Source organism: Squalius cephalus (assembly GCF_949319135.1).
Source record: "Squalius cephalus genome assembly, chromosome: 7".
NCBI classification, from domain to species: domain Eukaryota; kingdom Metazoa; phylum Chordata; class Actinopteri; order Cypriniformes; family Leuciscidae; genus Squalius; species Squalius cephalus.
Window position 1 is genome coordinate 41,705,170 of NC_137128.1, and position 20,237 is coordinate 41,725,406.

Consider the following 20,237-nt stretch of genomic DNA (forward strand, 5'->3'; position numbering starts at 1 on the left):
ATGATGTCAGATCAATAATATTGTTGAATATTAGGCCATAAAGTGTAGAACATTACTAGTAGCCTACTTTTTAAAATCATTAGACCTATTAGTCAAGTCAAGAATATGAGATACGCTATATTTACCTGGCGCTTGTACATCGCTGTGTATCCTGCGAGCTTGAGCAGATAGTGATGCCTGAGAGGAAAATACTTTCACTTTTCATTTGACAATGAGACCACACTTAAGTGCGCAACATCAATTGTTTAACACAGTGACTGACTCGCTTTGAAAACATCCTGTACTTTCTCTTTCTTAATAGAATGCAGTTAGGTTATTTAAGGTTTTTATTGATTAATTTAATCATCTTTTTTCTCAGAAATGTGTCACTTTGGTTTTCAGTGGCATTGCATAGGTTGTAATTTTTACATTAAAGGTGGAGATATAATGTATCTTCGTTTAATTTTTTTACATCTTGTTTTAATACAGGTTTATATCCACTGTAGTGGAATGCTACTTTCAAAATATTTACATTTATTTAAATTGCTTTAGTCTCTGACGCCCTTGACCGACATTGATAAAACATTTGTGTAATTGAATACCTCTGAACATGTTGAACAGATCAATACAAAATACATATTTTTTCCCACTTCTGTAGCCTGTTTTGTCTCACTGTGTCCCTAAAATTGGTGAAAAGTTATACAAGACAGAGGAAAAAAAATGATTTTAATATGCTTTCTTTATTCACTATTTCTTTTATCACAAAGAAAGTCTCTGAAATGCAGACTATAGAGTGTGTTTGGTATAGAAACTGTACACAAAAGCAAGGCACTATACTGTACATTTAAATTAATATCTTTTCTTTCTCTCGTCCATTACTCCATGCTGTCCGAATACAAACAAACATGACGTCCCTCACACCTCAGGAAGAAGAGACCATCACCACCACAAGCAACAGCCATTCACACGAGAAGAACACACACAAAATACAGACGCGCCATGTAAACTCCTCTTGAATCAAAAAGAAATATCCTAAGACATATGACGACATTAAGAGCGATCACACAGGATTTTCTTTGTTTGCTACAAACAAAGTTTATACAATTTCCAATTTTTCAGCAGATTTATCAAACGTACATGTCACAACGAAAACACATTGCAGATCAGACCGGATGGGAAGGTGAGCGAAGTATTCGATTCCATGTACTTCATGAGATAAACACTCACAGACTGCAAATCGTTGTACACGATCGAGGTGAGGACACACACTGACACACACAGACATCACTTCCACGGACTTAATAGATACATCAAAAGAGGACGCCACAGCAGGTGCATCTGTAGATCCTAAAGTGACCTTTGACCTGACCGTTTACCCTGCTCTCAGTGAACAAACACCTCCATGAACCGAAAGTGACCGCAGAGCCAGTGGTCATGGTGGAAATGGACAGTGATAATTCTGTCAGGCTTTTAAAAGAGTCCTTTGGCTTTTTTGAGGTTCACTTGCTTCCATCCAGGCAGAAGGTCAAACTCTTCTCTCTTCATGTCTAACACTCTCTGAGAACACAGACAATATTACAATGAGGGAAGGGAGAGAATCAAACTAGCACATATATATAAATACACTTACCATTCAAAATTTGGGGGTGGTAAGATATATTATGAAATATTACTACAATTTAAAATAACTGTCCCAAATTCATAGAGTCCTGTGCCAGAGTCATTAATTACTCACCCTCATGTCATTTCAAACACGAAAGACTTTCATTGATCTTCGAAAAAAAATGTAAGATCTTTTTGATGAAACCTGAGAGCTTTCTGTCCCTCCATTGATGGCTACGCAACTACCACTGATGCTTCAAAAAGTTCATAAAGAGATCGTAAAACTAATCCTTATGAATTAAGCAGTTTAGTCCAAATTTATGCAAAATCGAAACTTGATCGCTTTATATGATGAACAGATTGAATTAAGGCTTTGATTCACATAAACATTGATTAACAAGCACAAAAAAAGCTCAACCGTACATGCTTTTTTACGATCTCTTTATGAACTTTTTGAAGCATCAGTGGTAGTTGTGTAGCTGTCAATGGAGGGACAGAAAGCTCTCAGGTTTCATCAAAAACAATCTTAATTTGTGTTTCGAAGATTAATAAAAGTCTTGCGTGTTTGGAATGACATGAGGGTCAGTAATTAATGACAGAAATTTTTGAGATAACTATCAATGGCTGCAATTTATGAATGCTATGGAATACAGACCTATGGTTGGTCTCTTTTAAAAGACGACACTCAGCAGATTATTACAGAAAGTGTAAAAAAGGTTATAGAAGTTTATGTTTACAATGAAGCAAGTGTACTGAACTAAATATTTTTATTTAAATATATATTTTACAAAATAATCTGCACTCTAAAATTGCATAGAAATCAAGGCCATCTGTCTTTGTGTTTCAAATTTGAAGCTGATATAATAAAAATTGAGCCCGCTGAGTTCCCGTTTTCATGGTAACACCATTACTCCAGACTTCAGTGTCACATGATCCTTCAGAAATCATTCTAATATGCTGATTTAGTGCTCAAGAACATTTCTTATTATTATCAATGTTGAAAACAGTTGTGCTGCTTAATATTTTTCTGAAAATCATGATTCATTTTTATTAAGAATGTTTTGATTATTAGAATGTTTAAAAGAACATCATTTTTTAAAAATAGAAATATTCTGTAACATCATAAAAGTCTTTGCTGTCATTTTTGAGCAATGTAATGTGTCCTTATTAAATAAAAGTATACATTTATTTATAAAAAAAAAAAATCTCTTACTGACTCCAGTATTTTGAACGGTATTGTACATGTGCACAAAGAATCTTAAATTTGCAGAAAAATCAGGAGAAAAGGGTTACAGTAGCACAGTGTCCTAACTAGGCACATTGATTGTGTTTCCAGCAGCACATTGTGTTTCCAAAGTCATTTTTTCTATCCACACAAGGCAAAATGCAACATAAATCACAGTGAAATGGAAAAGATTTGACATTCATACACAGATGAATAGAGTGGGACTTTAGACCAATTAAAATTCCCTGTGGGTGGGGCAGGGCTATCTTCTTGCTGCTTGTGCAGAAATATAGATTAAAAATGATATGTTGTCTAAAAATACTTTCTCTTCTCATAGCACAATGTGCAGAGACAACTTTAAGCAAGCCAATTATGGACTGAGCAACATAGTGAGTCCGGCCAATGGCAGACTTCACATGCATATTAACTGTGATCATCTATATTAAATTAAGACCACAGAAAGATTTAATGAAAACACAGTTTTTAATAAAACTGAAAAAGTATTTAATAAAACACACATTTGATCAGAGTTGATGGTTTTATGTGCAACTAATAATATTTAATAAAAATATAATAATTGCTGCATTGGTCCAAAGGTCTAGCTGAATCTCACTGAAAATGAATTACTTCTGGTTGCTTTATCCTGGCAAACTGCTAACTGTGCGTCACTGACGTGGAAGAGATGATTTATTGCTTTTTTATCATGTCACACCTATTTAGGACACTGTGCTTTCAGAAAAACATTCCCAGAAACGTGTCAACTATTGCTGGGGAAAAAAAAGCTTGTGAGGAAACGTTCACATTGTGTTTGTGTCCATGCATGTGTGCTTGTGTGATTTAATGTGGGTGTCAAAGAGCTCTCCTGGATTCAGAGATTTCCAAAGTGAGTAAGACACAGGGAGGAAGACGAAGCATAAAAGTGAGGCAGTAGGAAATGGTACTTGAGTAGTTAGCATAGAAACACTTGATTCCTGTGACTTCAGTCAATTTCAGAGATACTTACCTATTCGGAATTCCCTACTTCCCCGCCTAAAACGGCAAAACATTCCATTCTTAGTATCTAGTCATGTCATACTTTAATCAAGCCAATCATAGGGTGAGCAACCTACTCAACCAATTGTATTTACCAATAGAATTTAAAGGATAAACAGAACTGAAAAATCAATATACCTATTAAAAACTGGCTTATGCAGAATCAATCTTTTGAGCATACATTATTTTAGGGTTTACATAATTGGTTAATTGGTAATTTTAACCCCCCCCCCCCCCCCCATCCCCCATATTGAATTACTGTGATTTGAATTCTGGATTGTTTTTTGTTGCTTTATTACGGTGTTTGAAATTTTAAATTGCTTGTTGGTTATATTTAATGTCTGCAATAAAAGCCTAACCAGGGACAAGTGTTGCAAAAAACAACAACAACAACTACATATACATATATATATATATAAACACACATATAAATATACACACACACATTACTGTGCAAAAGTCGTTAGTATTTTCACACACAAAAAATGAAGTCAGTAATTTATATCTTTTGCTGTAGTGTGTCAGTAGGTAATATCAGTTTTTATTTTCAAACATTCATTTTGCCATTAATTGTTAATTACCATTAATTGCCACACTACAGCAAAATATATAAATAACTGGCTCTATAGAGCATCTGGTGCTCAACGCTGCAGATGTGTTATTCTGTATTGACATATAAACAATATAAAAAAATGTTTATGAAAAGATCTATATATATATATGAAAAGATTATTCTGGAACGTAAACTTTTTTGTATCCATTTTATATTTTTTACACAAATCCCAGGCTGTACAGGCAATCTCTCTCATAGTGTCCGGCCTTACCTCAAAGTCCTCATCGGTCAGATACATCTCGAGTCTCAGAGGGTCGACGCCGTGGGGAAGGGGACGGGTTAGCAGCGTTTCCAGAGGATAAGTGCTCTGACAGAGTCGAGCCAAAACATCCTCCACTAAAATGATCTGGTTACACACCTCTGCCTCCTGCACACACACACACAAACACACACAATATATTCAGTATAAATGTCATTATTGTCACACAATTTCAGATTTTTTATATGAAAACAAAGGCTTTGTTCCAAACTCTTTAAAACGATCATGTCCTTCAACTCTTCTGGCCACTCTTCAATGAACTCATCATTATCTGCAACATGTCTTTAGCCAAACTAAAGCAGCTCAGCTTCTTAAGCACAGCATAAGGCAGTGGTTCTCAACCAGAAAACCAGGGCCCACTACTACTAGAGGGCCAAACGATGACTTAAAATGGTTTGAAATAAGACAAAACAAGCATTAAATAATCCCAAAAAATTCAAATCAAGATATTTCTTCTTTTTTTTATTCACCCTTTCCACAACTGTCTTGAAAGACCTGCATTTGTGAGGAAGCCAATCCGTAAACTTTACTGTAAAACCAGCAGCTGTGGTTGCCAGAACTTTACCATAAAAATATGGTAGTAACCTATTCAATTTTACAGATTCAAATAAATGTACAGTATACAAAAATAAATTTCGTTAACAGAAAATATGTTAATATATCAAATAGATTACCTTTATAATATACTGACAAGCACCTTAAAAACACATGTTGTAAAGAGAAAGCCATGTGATGAATCAAAGTTCATAACACGTGGCTTTTACACAAGCTGAGCTAAATACTAATATATAGAGGGTGCAGTGTGCAAAATGAGATATAACATAAAACCCAAATGTCAATAACTGATAAGAAAATAAACGTTATTTAAATGAAAAAAAAAACATAAAATGTAAATGTTTGTACAAACTACTTTTAAATCCTTGTAACTAATGAACAACTGGGGGGGGGGGGCTTTTATGAATTATGTAATTTTCCTGCTTGTTGGAACAATAACGTTATTGTAGTTCTAGACTAAATGTGAGCGTTAATTTACTCACCTCACTTTCACAAAAACAGATTCAGTACTTCTCAAAATGAATAAGGTGAACAAAATGAGTGTGAAATGCAAATCTGCAATAACTAAATATGTTAAATAATACAAATATACTTTATGTATTTAATCTGACTTTATTAACCAATGTCTTTGCTGCTTGTTTTTTGTTTATTGCTGGACCGTTGAACTTTCTTCTCCCGTGGCTTTATTTCTTCTAAAATCGAGAATGGCAGTACAGCTGAAATGTTTAGTTGAGCTGTGCTCTTTACTGTTCAGGCATGGATGTGCATTTCCTTTTGCATTTGCACTTTTGGTGTGAAAGGGCCTTTACATTTGGCAAAAACAAAACTTTTGATTACATTTTTTTTTTTTTTATAAAAAAAACAAACAAGCAAGACCAGCCCAGGTGATAAAAAGTAAGTGATGATAATTCATCACAAAAAGTATTGGAACGCATTACTTTCCATAAAAAGTAACAATTAGTTACTTTTAAAAGTAACTTTCCCCAACACTGTCTATGAAGCCTTAAACTGTCTAGTTAGAAAGCTTACCATGGTTTGGAACAGACCTAAAGAAATAGAGAGACACAACACACATTGGAGTGTCTCACCCTCTCTGTGATTTCAGCAATGTCCTCCCTGTGCTCCCAGCTGGGGAACATGTTTGTGAAGGTCAGAGGCTCCAGTCCAGCATGGATCAGGTACGACTTCGGAGGCTTCTTCTCGTTCTTCTCTGCTAGACAATAAGAGGCGTCAGATATCTGTGTACATAGCATAAATGGAACAGAAACTGCATCTGAAGCAGCTTATACATCATTACAAGGTGCTGGTTCAGATGCACGCCTCTGATTTGCTGGAAGATTGAAAAAAAAAAAGGTCTAATAAGGCTGTCAATCACCTCTGCAGTACTGCAACACTGTTTCCATAGCACACTTCCTGTCTGAGTCCCAGCGGATGCGGGCAGAGCCGGTACTCTCGGCATCCTGAGGCCACCAGCCCTGCCACAAGTATACTTCATGATAGTTATCCACTAGGAACAGAGCTAGAAACAGACAGAGAGAGAAAAACACATGCATCATTATTCATGACTCATTGTTTCCTGTCTGAGATAAAATAGTTCAAGTGTATCATATCTTTTTTTTTACCTGGTTGTGGGGCAGAGTACAGATCCTCCTGTAGGAACGGCAGGGAACAAACAATGTCTGCAGCTCTGGACGGGTTGAAAAACTCCTGCGCCACAAACTCACCCGAAGAACTACTGAGCTGGAACAGACGCGGCGTGAAGTTAAACTTGCCAGGGTCTACAAAAAGAGAGAAAGATAAAAATAAAAACACAGAAAAAGCTCTTTTTTTGAAGCAGAGAAAAAAGGTCTTTCTGGTCAAATCTTTTGTTTGAGTCTGACTGATAGTAGTCCATGAATTCTTATGATATGCATTTGCATTATGATTTGTGAACATATGTAAGGCCATTTCCACCAAATAAGAAAAAAATAATGCTTTGTAAAATTATGAGATTAGGAGATGTAAAAATTTTTTTGTCAATTTCAAGATTTCAATTTCATTTCATAATTGTGACTTTATATCAGAAAATTATGACTTATTAGGTAATAATTATGATTTATTAACGCATTTTTCTTCTTATGCGGTGGAAATGCGCTTCCATATGAGCATGTTATGCTGGAGATGGGCTATTTTTGGCATGATTTTGGAGCAAGGGAACTATACTGTAAACTCATTAAAACCTTGCAAAATCATACAACTCTCCTCCTCGCTCATCACCGGTGTGTCTTACCTTGCAGCATGCAGTCGTAGGCCTTACGGTCCTTCCTGCCTAATGCTTCCCAGAATTCCACTGGCTCGCCACCTTCCTCACATTCATGAATGGTCACATTACAGCTGCTGTGAAGTCCAGCCTCCAGCGGTCGTCTTGGAAACACAAATATGAGTCAGATTTCAATCATATAAACTTTCTGAAATGCAAAATATGACATCAAGAAGACATTACATCATTGGTTACTAGATTTAATATGCACCACTGTTCAAAAGTTAGGGGTTAGTAAGATATTTTAATAGTTTGAGTCTCTTATGCTCACAGAAGCTGCATTTATTTGATGAAAAATAAAGTAAAAACAGTAATATTGTGAACTATTAGTACACATTAAAATAACTATTTTCTATTTGAAAACATTTTAAAATGTAATTTATTCTTGTGATGCAAAGCTGAATTTTCAGCATCATTACTCTAGTCCTTGTCACATGATCCTTCAGAAATCATTCTAATATGCTGATTTGCTGCTCAAGAAATATTAAATATTATTATCATTGTTAAACACAGTTGCACTGCTTAATATTTTTGTGGAAACCGTGATGCATTCTTTCCCAGGATTCTTTGGTGAATAGATATAGTTTTGTAAAACTATAAATGTCTATACTGTGACTTTTGAACAATTTAATGCATCCTTGTTCATGTGTTGTGTATATAAAAGTGCATATGTGTGTATGTATATATGTATGTATGTATGTATGTATGTATATGAGTATATATACAGTATGTATATATATGTATGTGTGTATGTATATATATGTTTATACATGTATATTGTTTATGCTTAATTTCTGATGGGTAGATGTTGTTTTGTAAATAGGGTAGGCGTAACAAGCCATGGCTTCAGCCTACACCTTTTCGGTTATTTTGTAACCGAATAAACCTTCATTTATTCATATATCTAATGATTTTGTGTGTGAAAGACTTACTGTTCTTTGATCTTGTCTGTGGCGGTTCGAGCTACATGCCGTGTGTGTGTTTGTGTTTTGCAGCCATGCCACAGGTAAATGAAGGCTTTGTTGATGTTCAGAAGGACCAATGAGGTGCGAGATCGCAAACTGCTGCAGTGACACGCCACTTCCAACAGGTGGCCCTCAACGGGTATCTCGCCACGCACACAGTACAGACGCCAATCATCTGAAACATGGTCAAACAGTCAAATATTAATATGCTGGTGTACTGCTTGCACAGTATACCATGTTTAATAATAATAGTACTTGAAACGGTTTGCATGGATAAAGATGACTATATTGTTCTCACATGAGCTCATTACTTGCATGCAAGCAAGGTGATTTATGGGAAAAAATGTTTGTTTTTGCATTTTTAATCCAATATTGTGTAAAAACATTAACAGTTTGAATAAATGAGGAATCAAAAAAGAGATAATAATTGCTTCTGTGTCGCACATGACATGGGGAAACGGGAGGTCAAGTCAAGTGCACTACATTGTGGGATACTGTGTGCTTCACTATGTGCTGTGGTTATATTTGTACATTTTGGGAAATCCATGTATACAATAGGGCTGTCAACTTTAGTCGTTTAGTCGACTAATCGGTCGATGCCGTCTTGGTCGACTGACATTCTCATTGGTCGACCAGTTGCATAATTTTTTTTTTTCACCAATAAAGAAATTTTCATTGATTTACTCCTTGATATTTATTCCTTTATAAGCAGTTATATATTACTGTATTCTAAATATAATTAGCCTATGTTTTATCCCCAACTTTAAATGCTTTAATTTAGGCTATTTTGTAACAGCGCCACAGTTTAGCGCATCACGTAGAACACTCGGGAACCGCACCTGTGGCTGGCTGCACTGCTGCTTCGCGCTCAGTAAGGAATATAGGTAGTTTTGCTGTATTCATTCAGTTAGAACCAGTGCTTAATTTGTAAAGTGGGAGGTCCCGGAGCGCAAAGGAAGGGTGGATCCGGCGATTTAAAACGGGGGTTGGAGGTAACGGAACAAGTAAGGAATAATTGACGACAGGCCGTTGAATTATTAGAAAAATAATGCACACCCGAGGTGGTAATGCGGTCACGACGCGAAGCGGAGTTATTAAATTGTTTAAATTATTACTAAATTGAACAAGCGCAACATTCAGCATTCAATCAAATATTTTAAAAGATGTAGGCTATTATTAATAATGTTATTTCAACATAATATCTCGTTATTTCGACATAATATGTGTGCGTGCAACAAGCAAGACGTTCAAAAATCCGGTGACGAGTGCATTGATTAAACTAGTGTTTTCTGACAGTGTCGGCTGCAAATATGAAGTTGACGATCGCCATCTCCGTAGTGAACGAGCCTACAGAGAGAAATACACATAATGGATCATAATCAGAGAGTAGCCTATTTCTTTTTTCTTTTTGAATTATTTCGTTTAAAGACATTTCAAGCTTTGTGTATTTGATGTATTTCTCATGTCTGTGTGAGGCATACACTTAGTTTCGTTAAGTTAGGATGAGATGCGCTCCAGTTAACGTGCAATGTGACCGCGCGGGAGCCCGATTATATTGTCTGTTATACCGTATTTGCTTCTTTATTACAAAACAAAACGAAAATAAACCTATAGGCCTTCCTTCTATACAGCCTATTATTAGGATTGTTTTTTAGGCTATTTGGGGTTTTTGTGTGTTTGTTTTAAAACGCCTAGATCAGCTGGACAAAAGTTAACCCATAGCTTTGAAAGTAAAGAAGAATATAAGTTACAGCCTGTATAAACGAGAGCTTTTGTTAGGTTTTTTTCATTATTTGGCAATTTTAGCAGTTATATTGTTTGTAGCGTGTGGTGTGGTCAGGTGCGTGATTGTGACTGTCACTATAGACCTAGGACAGAGCTCCTCACTTTGCAGTTAAAAAAAATCACTTAATTTTCAAAGAATTGTATTATTATTATAGTTTTATGTATTATTGATTTTTGTTGTTTTATAAATGCTCTATGACAATTGTTTAATAAATGTTTTTTTTTAATTAATGTTTAATAAATGTCAAAACATAGCGTCTTTTTTTTTTTTTTTTTTTTTAGTCGACTAATCGTTTCGCAGGACATGACTTTGGTCGACTAAGCATTTCTTTGGTTGACTACAGCCCTAGTATACAATAAATGCACATATGATTAGTATGCATAATGTATATATATAGTACTTCTACAAAAAGTATTAGGCAGTCTGCCAATCCGAAAATACCCTAAAACTCTTACTCTGAATGTTCTCCTCTTCTTCTTCTTCTCTCTTCCCAGAATGCACGGTCATCCCCCCATTGAAACACTGCAGGAAACAGGGCGGCTCCTTCCCCTGCTGGACCTGCATCTGAATATGAGTCACAGCAGCAGTGAGCGAGAGAAACAGAGGAGCAGAAAGCAGTCAACCGCGTTTAGTCCAGCATCTCGTCCTACCTGTGCTCCTCTCTCTTCGTCCAGTTCAACAGTCATGAGTGCAGATGTTCCTTTCTCACTGACCGTGGAGTTTCTGCCCTGCCAGAAGAAATAGCAGCACTTCTCCCTGCCGGGACCGGCACTGCGCACCTGATCCGGCTTCTGCCTGCTGCCCACTGCACACACACAAACACAGACACACATCAGATGACACACAATTAGAGAAGAGCACTGACATTTTTATACCAGTACATGAGTTTAAAGGAGGTGCATTTTATACTTCTAAATTCACTTTTATTTTTCATTCTAAAAGTAAAAATGGTGCACAACAGCATAATAAAAGATAATCCGATATCTTATATGATAATAATCATATACAGTATGTCAAATAATTTTTTTGTGATTAACTTTTTATTCCGATTTAAAATATACACATCAATATTTTATCTACAGGTTTACAGCATGGCCAAAAAAGTCACTGTTTGTATTTAAATGCTGAGGCAAATGCTTAAGAGTCTATGATTGGATCATTATCGCAGTGATTATTATGTTTCTAGCATGTTAAATGTTTGGCAGCAGTTGTTCTAACCATAATAGAAGGAGTGTGTAGCTTTTCATTTCTTAAACAACCATGTAGGAACTCACGTCATGGCAATATTCCAGGATGACAATGTCAAGATTCATCAGGGTTAAAGAATGTGAAAGAATGGTTGGGAGGAAGCACGAAGAATCATTTACACACATGAATTGGCACCTCTGAGTCCAGACCTTAAATTCATTGAAAGTCTTTGGGATGTGCTGGAGGAGACTTTACAGAGTGCTGGACTCTTGCATTGACAAAACAAGCAAATTGATGCACCTCTTGATGGAAATAAATGTTGTGATGTAAAGTCTGTAAAGTCTACTCCAGCACATTTAGGAAATGAAAAGCTACACACTCCAACATATAACATGCTAGAAGCATAATAATCACTGCAATAATGATCCAATCACAGACCCTAGGCATTTGCCTATTTAAATTTGGGCAGGGCAGTGTATGTATACACACGTGTACATATATTTATAGATAAAGGAATGAGATTATGTAAAAGCCTAAACAGAAAGCTTATATTATGGAAAACAAGATTTTAACTAATTAAATGTTACACTTTCACCGCAGTTCTCCAGGATACCAATAAAGCAAACAATCAACAACTTCCTATTCCAATAAGCAAAACAGCTATATTTTACTGCACAATGTACATTGACAAACACCTACAGCATTTGAATAAACGCAAGAAGAGACACAGATCACAGCTCATTTGTCCCGGTGCAGTTACTGACCTGCAGCGCTCACCATGTACTTCCACTTCACCACATACGCGTCTCCCTCGTGAAACTGGCCGATGCTCTGCTTGGGCAGTCGGCTGTAGTCGAACTCCAGGATGTGCCAGACGTCAACGGCAACCGTGCTGATCTCCAGGGACCGCAGACAGTCGTCCGAGCCGTTCTCCACCGGACCGTGTCCACGACCCACGTTCTGACCGTCCAGAATCGTGCTGATGGGCGACTGCAGGACTGGCAGCATCAGAGAGGCGCTGTACGCCTGGCATTCCGAACGAGAATCTGTGCCTGGAGACTCCTGAGATGTGCAACAAGAGGGATTGGAAGAAGAGAAAGAGAAAAGCAAAAACAAAAACAAAAAGTTGTGTTCAGATCAAAGGAACAGTTGGGAATCACTATTTAATTCACTATAACACTAAATTATTCTTATTATTTCATTACATTCCTCACAATTCCATCACTATAATGAATGTCAAAGGATTTAGTCCTTTCTGTCCAGCAGATTTTTTGTGTGGAAAAAGCAGATACTAACACACAGCCACTCACCTTCTGTTGGAATGGGTGTTCGATGACATTTTTAGGTGAGAGTCTAGAAACATCTCTCCAGTCCAGGAACTTCTCTTTAAAAAGACTTGTTTCATTATGTTCAGTCAGTCTGCCAAATATGGCCCAGTCTGGGCGACCTTGACCTTTCCTAAAAAAATAAAATAAAATAAAATAAAAACAACACACACAAATTTACACTGACTATAAAGTTCCACAAACACAAATTGTAAGATGAATTTAAGTGGATAATTAAAAGTAAATTACTTTAAATGTGTTTAATGTACCCACCTTGGTATGAGTGTGTTGTGTCCTCCAGGGTCCAGAGGGTTGATGTCACAGTTGGTATAATCAAAGGTCCCGTTCCAAAGGTGCTTGGCCAGCTGAAACGCCACCTTCCTCTGTGCCAGTGTGACCTCTTTACCATGCCATACGTACACTTCACTGCCGAAATCAAACACTATCACCTAACGAGAAAAAGTGAGCCAAGAAAAACAAATATAGATGATATATACTATATATTATTCACATTTATTGCCCTGAATGGGGAAAAGTCTTATTATTAAATATAACAAAACATGCAAAATAGAAAAGAATGTGCTAAATGTTTAATTCATCCATTGATATAAAATAAATCATAATGCTAAACATAGTTCCCACAAAATTCAAATAATGTTAATATATTTCATATTTAACCACAATGTCAATGCAGACATAAAATAATACACAGTACAAAGATGTTAATACAAAATGTGTAAGATGGGAGTAAAAAACAAAACAAACAAAAAATTGTTTTAAAGCCAGTAAAAATGCATACATATATTCAGATGAATATATGGTTCTCCAAAATGGGGAAAAAGCTTTTTTATTATTACTAAATAAAATAAGAGTATAAACTTTTGAGAATGTTCAATTCACACAATGGATGACTGTGATGACACGTTTTCCACATTTATAACAGTATACTTTGGCAGCAAAACACAAAACAACGAATTAACGCTGTAGCGTCAGTGTTTCTAATACAACTGCATAGGGAGTGACAGCTACTTTGACATCATTCTCTCTTCTGACTGCTGTAATCACTCACTACACTTTTTCCCTCTTTTGGAAAGTTGGAATGTCACTTCTGAGAACCGTGGAAATTTGAAATGGGTCCATTACATAAAATAAATATTGGTAAATATAAAGTTACCACAAAATGCAAAGAATATTAATCTATTTTATATTTATGCAAAAATAAAATAATGTATGAATATGTTTATGTTTATTCAATATTTTAAAAAATACACAACATATTTGCTTTCTGACCTCTTTAGATCCCAACAGTGTGCTACGAGGCACTTTCCCCCAGGAATCATCATCAGGAAGCAGTTTATCATCCACTAGACGGAAGATACAGTTTGTCTCCACAATGGCACTCTCGAACATCTCATCCTCGTCTGGAGACCCGGCCGCTGTGATCATTGCACACATAGAGGGAAAAATATTATTAATTTCAATTAAGATAATGGCACATAAATTGTATTTTTTTTTTTTTTAGGGTATGTACATTGGTAGCTGGCTGTTCCTCCCAGGATCTTCCAGAACTCTGCAGCTGCGGGGCTTTGTGATTTCACTCCTTCTTCAATCGTCTCCACCAGTGCTGCTCGACAACCAAGGTCATGGTTCAGCTGGATGAAAGTGGCCAGTTCTGATGCCTAGATGTCAAGCGGTACAATACAACAGTTACGTATAAAGCAGGGAGTTAACTGTGCAGGACAGTGGCCCTCCAGGACCGAGTTTGAGAAACCCTGGTATAAAGCTATCTGATCATATGAAGAATAACATGAGTAAGATGTCAGAATATCAGTCAGGTTGTACCTTGGCTCTTTCAATGACATTTGCAAACTCTCCAATCCAAACGAAACAATGTTCAGGCGTAACCAGTAGAAAACAGTCACCGCTGTTCAGAGAGGACACTCTAGGCTCCACTAGTCTGGTCTGGACATGTCGTCGACCTGGGGAACATGCATGCACGTACAGTTTAACTCACACAAACAATCAAAAACTCAAAATCCTGCAGTAATACATTACTATATTACTATTTATATCATATTCCATGCCTCTTGTTGGTGTTTTGCAGCATTCTAATGAAGAGTAATGCTATTTAAGTCATTTACTAAAACTGAAAGGATTTCCGAAGCCAATCAGAACATTTGATGTTTGGACCAAAAGGAATTTTCTGTGGGCGGGGCTATGCAGCTTATTCCATGCATCACTTGGGGTGTTTCTCAAATGGAAAGCTGCATCCTACTGAGCTTGTGTCCTTCCTAGTTTCTAGTTCAGTCCTTCTGAGGCTTGTAGGCTAGTGTCCTCCTCAGCATTAAAGGCACACTATGCAGTTTCTGCTTTGCTATCGGGATGATTCGCCCTACTACGAGTTTGTTTACCATCGAAATGATTTCAAAGCTGTTATATTAAGGAACAAATCTTGCATAGTGTGCCTTTAAACGCTAGAATGAGATGATCTAGTAAGTGTGCATAGCTACGTCACATATGTTCCTGCCCCCACAGGATAGTTTTAATACTATTAAAACTTTATTTTGGAAAACCACTTTATATTACAAATCTTTATATTAACTGGCTTTTTATTAATGCAATACAGTGAATGACAGCTGTCTAGGGTCTCCCATTGGCTTACATTATTGTCAGTTTAGAGTAAGTGATAAATTTACAGCAAAACAAAAGATGTCATGTCCGAAAATATTATTTTTGTCTTACATTTCATAATAAACTCAAGCTCAGTAACAACTCGTTTTCTGTTTTTAGTGAATTGGAATGTGTGCAAAGGATTGTGGGTGATTTAAGGCCGCAAAGAATACATCCAATGCATCCTTCAAAACAGGCCGAGAAACCAAGGCTGCCTTCTAAGGGTCCTTCAAATTGAGTTGGCCTTCAGCTACGTTTGATGACGTGGCAGCCGAGAGATGCAGCCTTTCGTTTGAGAAACACCCCTGGTATATCCATTCCATGCATCACATCGTGCTTGGTTAGACACAGTGTTAGGGTACTACACACTGACCTTTGACCTGCATGAGCATGAGTTTTTTGTAGGGAGCAGCGCTGTTATTGGTCATCTGCTCTGAGATGCTGACACTACGCAGACTCACGCTGCTGTAGCTTTCTTTACTGGCCAGACCAGCCAGGGCTGCATCTGACAAACTGGAGCTCTTGCTCACTGGAAAACACACGAAAAAAACATATTATTACAGCAGGAACAAACAAAATATCTTTTATTAATCTTCTTATATTAAAGTCACCATGAAATCATTTTATTATTAATGAATTATCCGGGCACATCATAATTTTTTTTAAATTAATATGCTCTCATAATTGATTCTCATAAACATTAATATTTATTCAAAAGCGAAACGTGTGAAAAAATATTACAGGAAATGGCTAATATGAGCCAATAAATGTTCCTCTTCCGCCTTCTACCGGTTATAGCGTTAATAAAAATCCTTTTTCTTTTTTTTTTTTGTTGAATAAATTTGTTTTCTATCAAATGTTGGATTTCCTAGATCTTGAAAAGTTCACTTTTACAAATGGGGACAATCTCATAAGGATGAACAAATAATGTTTTTGGTCATCACATAAAAATAACATTTGAAGTGTTGGAAAAATGTTGCGTGTGCATCTCCAATTACAGACAGAGTGTTTCTTATTCCAGTGTTGCCATTAGCTTCAAGTCTTCATTGCAACGAATAAAACTGGTTTATTGGCAAATTAGGTAAGTGTGGTAACTGCATTAAAATATAAATACAACATTAAAAAGTCAAGTATTGATGGTTTTGTGTCGATGTACAGCGAATGCAGAATTACAGCTAATAGTTCACTGGAAATGCCCAAGCTGGCTTATGGAAAACCAGGAAGTAACTGTGCATATGGTAACAACACTGAACTGAGGCACCTTTCCATCCACTACTTATCGACTCACTTTTCTCCTGTTTAATTCTCTTGCTCTCCAGCTGCCCGACATTCAGTCTCTGCTCTGTGTACTCCTGACGTATGTCTTCTCTTGCAGCGAGAATCTTTAAGGGGTTCCTGGATGCCTGGACATTACGAGAGGGACGAACAGCCCGCTTGTGCTGCACCATCGCCGATGTCAACCTGGAAGCCAAAGAGAGGCCAAAAGTCAGACAGCCAAGTCTTTCAAATGTCAAATATTTCAATGCCTACAAGCGTCTTTAAAAAAAGCTTAATGTAAAAGAAAAGATGCAATATTCTTTGTAAAAAAAAAATAAAAAAAATAGATATAAAATAAATTATATTTTTTCAATATAAAATAAATGTACATGCTTGTATATCTGTATAGCCTATTAAAGAAGCACACAAATTACATTGGTGCTTGTTTTCCAAAGATGGCATCAAAGTCCTCCTCCAGATGCATTCTGCTACTCATGCTGCGGGGAATATCTGTCATGTGGCGGTAAAACTTTGAAAAGACCTCATCATCCAATCGCATCACTTCCTTCACTGCCTTTTCTGTTACCGTCAGTGTCGTCTCCTGCAAACCTGATACTGAGGAGGAGGAAGGAAGGTAGAAAATGAGAGAGAGAGACAGCACAATGGCTTCAATAAAAGGTACATTATTAGGACACTGTGACAGCAATTGAAATAATATGTCATGAAGCTTCTTTTTTTAAAGACATCAAATGATTCAATAATCATTTCTAGTCTGACTTCTATAACATCCTCCTGCAAAAAGGACAAGAAAATGAGCAGATCTTGCGTCAATCAACTTACCTTTACTGTTCAAACGCCCCAGAAACGTCTCCAGCTTTTCCAACTTCTTATCAGACTCCATTTCTGCTCTGACCTCAATATCTGCAACACATCAGGTTTTTATGCCCCAGTTATTATTGCGGAACAACATTTCCAAACTTTGTGACTCTAAAGAGGAATATCTTCTTTCTTTTAATGCAGCGAGTGTTTGTCTAATTTACCTTCCTGTGGTTTAGAGATAGCCGACACACTGCTCTTCAGTTTAGCAGAGACTGGAGACAGAATCGGGCTGACCACTGCAGAAGAAGCGGCCAGACCTGACACACACACACGTAATCAGGCATTTAATAACAGCATTTTTATAATACATTTTATGAAACATAAAAAAAAAAAAAAAAATTTTTTTTTTCAATTTAGTTTCATTTGAAATATTCCATATTTGTAAGCATGTATGTACAATTGTAATCGAAATGATTCAACCCCCATTGCAAATCAGGTTTATTGTCAAAATGTACAGACTTTCAGGTGTTTGCAATGAACAAATCAAACAAAAGTAATTGAAATATCTCAACAACAAAATATACCCACTGACATATTTCCAATTCACCAAAAGCAGCATTATGGGACCAAATATTTTGTATAATGTCTCTGATGGCTAGGGTGTCTTCTCACTTAATAAAGTAAACTTATATTTTTGAATCAATGTGGTTTTAAAACATTTAAAATGTAGCAATACTTTCAAGGTTTTCCAGTAATTCATTATTTGATTATTAAATGTGTTTAGTTGGTTTTAGGAAATGTATGAAAATGTATGAGATTTTTTTTTTTTTGTATTTTCAGCATTTAAAAATATTTTTAGCATTTTATAATACAACAATATAGTATTTTATATCCAATCTTTGTGTTTGCACATTCTAACCTTTTTTCACCATCCTGGCAGCCACTGTGTACTGGGTCGAGTCATTGGCCACACCCTTCCCTGTGCTCTGCCACGCCTCCTCTCGGGTCGAGATCATCTGTTTCCTCTCTTCAATGGACATCTTCCCCTCCCCCTCTTCAAGTTTCTGATTAGATGAGACAAAACAGATATGATGGCTATAGATCATCTTGATAAATTCACAGCAAGGAAAGACCAACGACTTGAACATACAGGACAGACCACATAAGGATACATCACATGAGCATTCACCAGCAAACTATCCAAAGCACTTACAAACCGTTTGAATATGACTATTCTCTTTGCTGTATGTAAGGTATTGAAATTTATCAGTCAACAGCAAAAGCCAAAAATACAGTAATCCTTACTCCAAACGCACGCATTTGTGCATCTAAATTAGATTTATGCATTTATGCTGCAAACACTCATTTAATGAATGCATTTGCCCTGAGAGTATGTACAGAGCTGCCTGTTTCCATCAGAGAAATATAAGTGTTTTCTACTATCATACACAGTGAATTAAAGGATAAATTATGCAAACTAATAATAAGAGTCCTTCATAAACTACAGTAAATGAAACCAGCCAATTTTTACCGCTGATGTATTAAAGCAGAGATATGTGTTAAGTATTTTTGTGACTTTGTTGTTATTCATTCAGTCAGGAAGTAAGTCAGGAAGGAAGGAAGTCAGGAAGGAAGGAAGTCAGGAAGGAAGGAAGTCAGGAAGGAAGGAAGTCAGGAAGTCAGGAAGGAAGTCAGGAAGGAAGTCAGGAAGGAAGTCAGGAAGGAAGGAAGGAAGGAAGGAAGGAAGGAAGGAAGGAAGGAAGGAAGGAAGGAAGGAAGGAAGGAAGGAAGGGAGGAAGGAAGGAAGGAAGGAAGGAAGGAAGGAAGGAAGGAAGGAAGGAAGGAAGGAAGGAAGGAAGGAAGGAAGGAAGGAAGGAAGGAAAGAAAATGGATAGGCAAAGTTAAAATTTCAGACCTTTTGTAGAGTTATGTTAGAAATGAAATGGTTCCAAAATGCACAAGCTCTCTCTTACCTGGCCTTGATGTTCTACATATTGGCATTTTGGGGTAGATGGGAGAGGAGGAGGAGAGTAGGTGGAGGAAAAGACAGGCTCCTACAGACAGTGGATAAGGACGAAACAGGAAGTAGATAGAAAACAAGAGTGGATGAAAGAGCAAGAGACGATGATTACAGGGCGTTGAAAGTGAAGGAAGTAGAAAATAACTCAGATATGGCAGAGAATGAATGAGGGGGAAAAAAGCTAAAGGAAAAAATGCATCATCTCTAAGTGTGGACCAGTGGTTCTCAACTGGTTTAGCATCAGGACACAGATTTTGCAATCGACATCGAGTGGCAGCTAACATTGTACAATATGTTTTGGCACTTCTCAGAAATAAAGGGACAAAAGCTGTCACTGGGGAAGTTTCCTTTCAAAAGGTACTAATATGTACCTTTAAGATACTAATATGCACCATTTAAAGGTAAAGTCACTATGAAATAAAAATAAACAATTATAATTTTTTTATGGAACAATTCAGTATTTATTATGAATGATTTATTCATGTGCATACTTGTATTTAAATTCATGTGGCCTCATGATCTTTAATCAAAATAACTTTTAGTGACATCTCTTCTCTTCTCTAAAGGCGTGTTTACTGGCGCGAGGGCGGGACAACCTGTCACTCACATGAGATCAACCAATAGCAAACCACCACCACCCAAC

The 20,237-nt window shown here is 36.7% G+C and overlaps 1 protein-coding gene across 14 annotated transcripts in view; it reads right to left on the reverse strand.

Moving 5' to 3' along the window:
• Positions 1-690: 690 nt before the first annotated feature.
• The window catches only part of svilb (supervillin b), a 64,639-nt gene continuing 45,092 nt past the window's right edge, over positions 691-20,237 (reverse strand). For 6 of the 14 annotated variants that reach the window (XM_079877749.1, XM_079877748.1, XM_079877750.1 and 3 more), the window contains 22 exons: positions 19,548-19,628; positions 18,494-18,638; positions 17,796-17,891; positions 17,596-17,676; positions 17,190-17,370; positions 16,787-16,959; positions 15,872-16,027; positions 14,671-14,807; positions 14,360-14,507; positions 14,119-14,264; positions 13,102-13,277; positions 12,814-12,961; positions 12,268-12,565; positions 10,966-11,120; positions 10,771-10,879; positions 8,497-8,704; positions 7,535-7,668; positions 6,888-7,043; positions 6,641-6,784; positions 6,354-6,478; positions 4,663-4,818; positions 708-1,536 (listed from right to left, as the gene is read on the reverse strand). In XM_079877749.1, coding sequence (XP_079733875.1) covers positions 1,450-1,536; positions 4,663-4,818; positions 6,354-6,478; positions 6,641-6,784; positions 6,888-7,043; positions 7,535-7,668; positions 8,497-8,704; positions 10,771-10,879; positions 10,966-11,120; positions 12,268-12,565; positions 12,814-12,961; positions 13,102-13,277; positions 14,119-14,264; positions 14,360-14,507; positions 14,671-14,807; positions 15,872-16,027; positions 16,787-16,959; positions 17,190-17,370; positions 17,596-17,676; positions 17,796-17,891; positions 18,494-18,638; positions 19,548-19,628 — 3,240 coding nt within the window. In that variant the 3' untranslated portion in view covers positions 708-1,449. Of the gene's footprint in view, positions 1,537-3,809; positions 3,836-4,662; positions 4,819-6,353; positions 6,479-6,640; positions 6,785-6,887; positions 7,044-7,534; positions 7,669-8,496; positions 8,705-10,770; positions 10,880-10,965; positions 11,121-12,267; positions 12,566-12,813; positions 12,962-13,101; positions 13,278-14,118; positions 14,265-14,359; positions 14,508-14,670; positions 14,808-15,871; positions 16,028-16,786; positions 16,960-17,189; positions 17,371-17,595; positions 17,677-17,795; positions 17,892-18,493; positions 18,639-19,547; positions 19,629-20,237 lie in introns of all 14 variants that reach the window. The other 8 variants (XM_079877752.1, XM_079877751.1, XM_079877753.1 and 5 more) reach the window with 5 other exon arrangements.